Below are 2,500 nucleotides of genomic sequence, written 5' to 3'. Positions count from 1 at the left end.
GTCTTATCAAGAATGATCTCATGAAGTGGCGCTTTCTTTTTCTTCGGTAACAATTTCTTTAAAGTAGTCCATATGTTGGAAGTATCCTTAGTGTGATCAGTTAATAAGCTGTTAAAATACTCACGCTTGGCTACCTCGATTAATCTTGTAACAGCGTTCCTTAAACGTTTAAAAGCCTTCCAAACGTTGTCTGATTTCCCCTTGTCGGCTTTGCGTTTCATTGCATCGCGCGATTTCATCGCCTGGCGTATTTCATCGGTCATCCAAGGAGGTTGCGAACCACGTACACGGATAGAACGCAAAGGAGCATGTTTATTGCCAATGTCCTTTAATAAATCTTGCATTGCAAACCAAGCATCCTCCGGTGAATGAAATAAGTAGATTGTGTCCCAGGGTAAATTGCGGAGGTCAGAAACAAACGCCAAAGGGTCAAAGTTTTTAAAACTGCGTACGTTCAGGACCTTCGGTTTCGATCTGGGCAGTTTACAGGACCTATTACAATATATCATGTAATGGTCACTGAGAGACAATTTTATTAGACCTGACTCTGTTACACGATGTGAATTGGTGAAAATCATATCAATCAGGCTAGAAGATGTCGCTGTGACCCTGGTATTTTCCTTGATCAGTTGATTCAAACCAATATCACTCATGAATTTAATAAATTCCTTTCCCTTGGCTGAATTAATTGGACAGTTGAAGTCTCCCAGCAAGTACAATTCTGAGTTCACTAAGTCCACTTCATCCAAGAGATTCGTAAAATTAGAATAGAAGTTGGAGTCACTTGGTGGACGATAAATACTGCCGATAATAAGAGGACGAGAGCGTTGCAATTTCAAAGTACAAAGAACCATGTGACAAAGAACCATGTGACCTTTTGAGTCGTTGGGTGAAATGCTTAAAAGAAGATGTGTAGTGCTTCGTAAAGTGACTATCACCTCAACACGCTTTTCCACTTTGTTTGTTCTCCGAAATACATCGTGTTGTGTTTAGAAAGTTTTGATTGAAATTTCCCTTTTTTAGGCTTTGAAAGACGGAAAAAGTGGTCATACCTTGATCCATAGCCAAGCGATAAAGAGGAATGGATTCGATACCAGGTTGACGTCACAAATTAATTCGCATCGCTTTTTTCAAAGAAACATCACAATGCAAAGAAATCTGTGACGTCAACCCGGTATTGAACCTATGATTCCCCTTCATTGCTCGGTTATTGATCAAAGTATGACCACTTTTCCCGTCTTTCAAAGAATACAAAAAGTGAAATTTCAATCAAAAAGGTTCTAAAAACAACAAGACGTATTTGGGACGATTTCGGAGAATAAATAAATTGAAAAGTATGTTGAGGTGATAGGCACTTTAAGACGCTATACAAGGTGGTTCTATATCTTTCGAGTCTGTGCGTGAAATCCAAAAGTGTGACCATTCAAATGAAAGCTACTGAGCAGTACTTTCCTGTCAGTGGTGCTGTTTATTACGCTGTACAAGGTGGTCACTTACACCATACACGTCCAGCGTGTTTCTCCACTAACCTCGTCTTTTTTCCCTATTTGTTTTCATATAATCAAGATACCTGATCGAGCGTTGTCTGTGAGACGGAGTAGTCCTCAATATCGAAAATCTTGCGGTTGGCTTCAAGGTGTCCAAAGACTTGGGAAAGAACAAGTCCTTGAGATGGGAATTGATACTCCAGCTGATTGTGATGTTTGTCCTTAAAAGAATCACAAAAAACAAAGAAAGCAAAAATGAGAAGTGTATAATGACGGGAGGAAATCAGAAATGTATTCCTTGTTTTACCGATCACATTTTATAAATATTATATCTATCAATTTGAGATCACAGTTGATGTGAAGTGCTTTTCAAAAAAACTGCGAAACGTTTCTCGCCAATTTCGGGTGCCATACCTTAATGCTTTAATAACACAACGAAACTTAAAAATCTGTTGTAACGAGTGCGTTTTCAATTGAATAACAAGCTTTACAAATGAAATGACCTCCTCGTTGCAAATGAACCTTAAGCCCTCGTCAAATGAAGCTAGCAGGATGGTCGAGAGCTTTTTTCCGTCTTCAGAGCTACCACCATGGTTAAACAATCTGACAAAAATTCTCGTGAATACCAACCACAATTAGTAACCCAAAGGTGGTACCATTGAGTTTGTAAAGGCCAAAGACGGATGTTGAAAGATTTACTGAAAAATGTCCTTACCTTAAGGACTGCACCAGGGAAGAGACTCATAATAAACTCCGATACTTCATCTAACTTAGGAATCTCCCCTCCCACTCGAAGGGTCACTGTATAACCATCTCCGTACCTTAAAAACAACAAAGAAAAACAAAGATGAAAAGGTGATGAGGATGAAATTTATTTAAGTGTGAAGTGTATGTAAGGTGCACTAATTGAAGGAACAGCTCAGAAACCAAATCAAATCATAACCATTACAATTTTCTCAAATTAGATTGGCGCATTAGAGCGGTTTTCAATTGAGTGTCGAAAGTAATTAGCG

At 38.8% G+C, this 2,500-nt stretch overlaps 1 protein-coding gene across 5 annotated transcripts in view; it reads right to left on the bottom strand.

Annotated features, from left to right (window-relative positions):
* The window catches only part of LOC138023872 (phospholipid-transporting ATPase ABCA1-like), a 52,712-nt gene that overhangs the window by 4,004 nt on the left and 46,208 nt on the right, over nt 1-2,500 (bottom strand). For all 5 annotated transcript variants that reach the window (XM_068870960.1, XM_068870959.1, XM_068870962.1 and 2 more), the window contains 2 exons: nt 2,203-2,308; nt 1,571-1,708 (listed from right to left, as the gene is read on the bottom strand). In XM_068870960.1, coding sequence (XP_068727061.1) covers nt 1,571-1,708; nt 2,203-2,308 — 244 coding nt within the window. The remainder of the gene's footprint in view (nt 1-1,570; nt 1,709-2,202; nt 2,309-2,500) is intronic.

Source organism: Montipora capricornis, chromosome 11 (genome assembly GCF_036669925.1).
Source record: "Montipora capricornis isolate CH-2021 chromosome 11, ASM3666992v2, whole genome shotgun sequence".
NCBI lineage: Eukaryota > Metazoa > Cnidaria > Anthozoa > Scleractinia > Acroporidae > Montipora > Montipora capricornis.
This window is presented reverse-complemented; position numbering and strand designations above follow the sequence as displayed.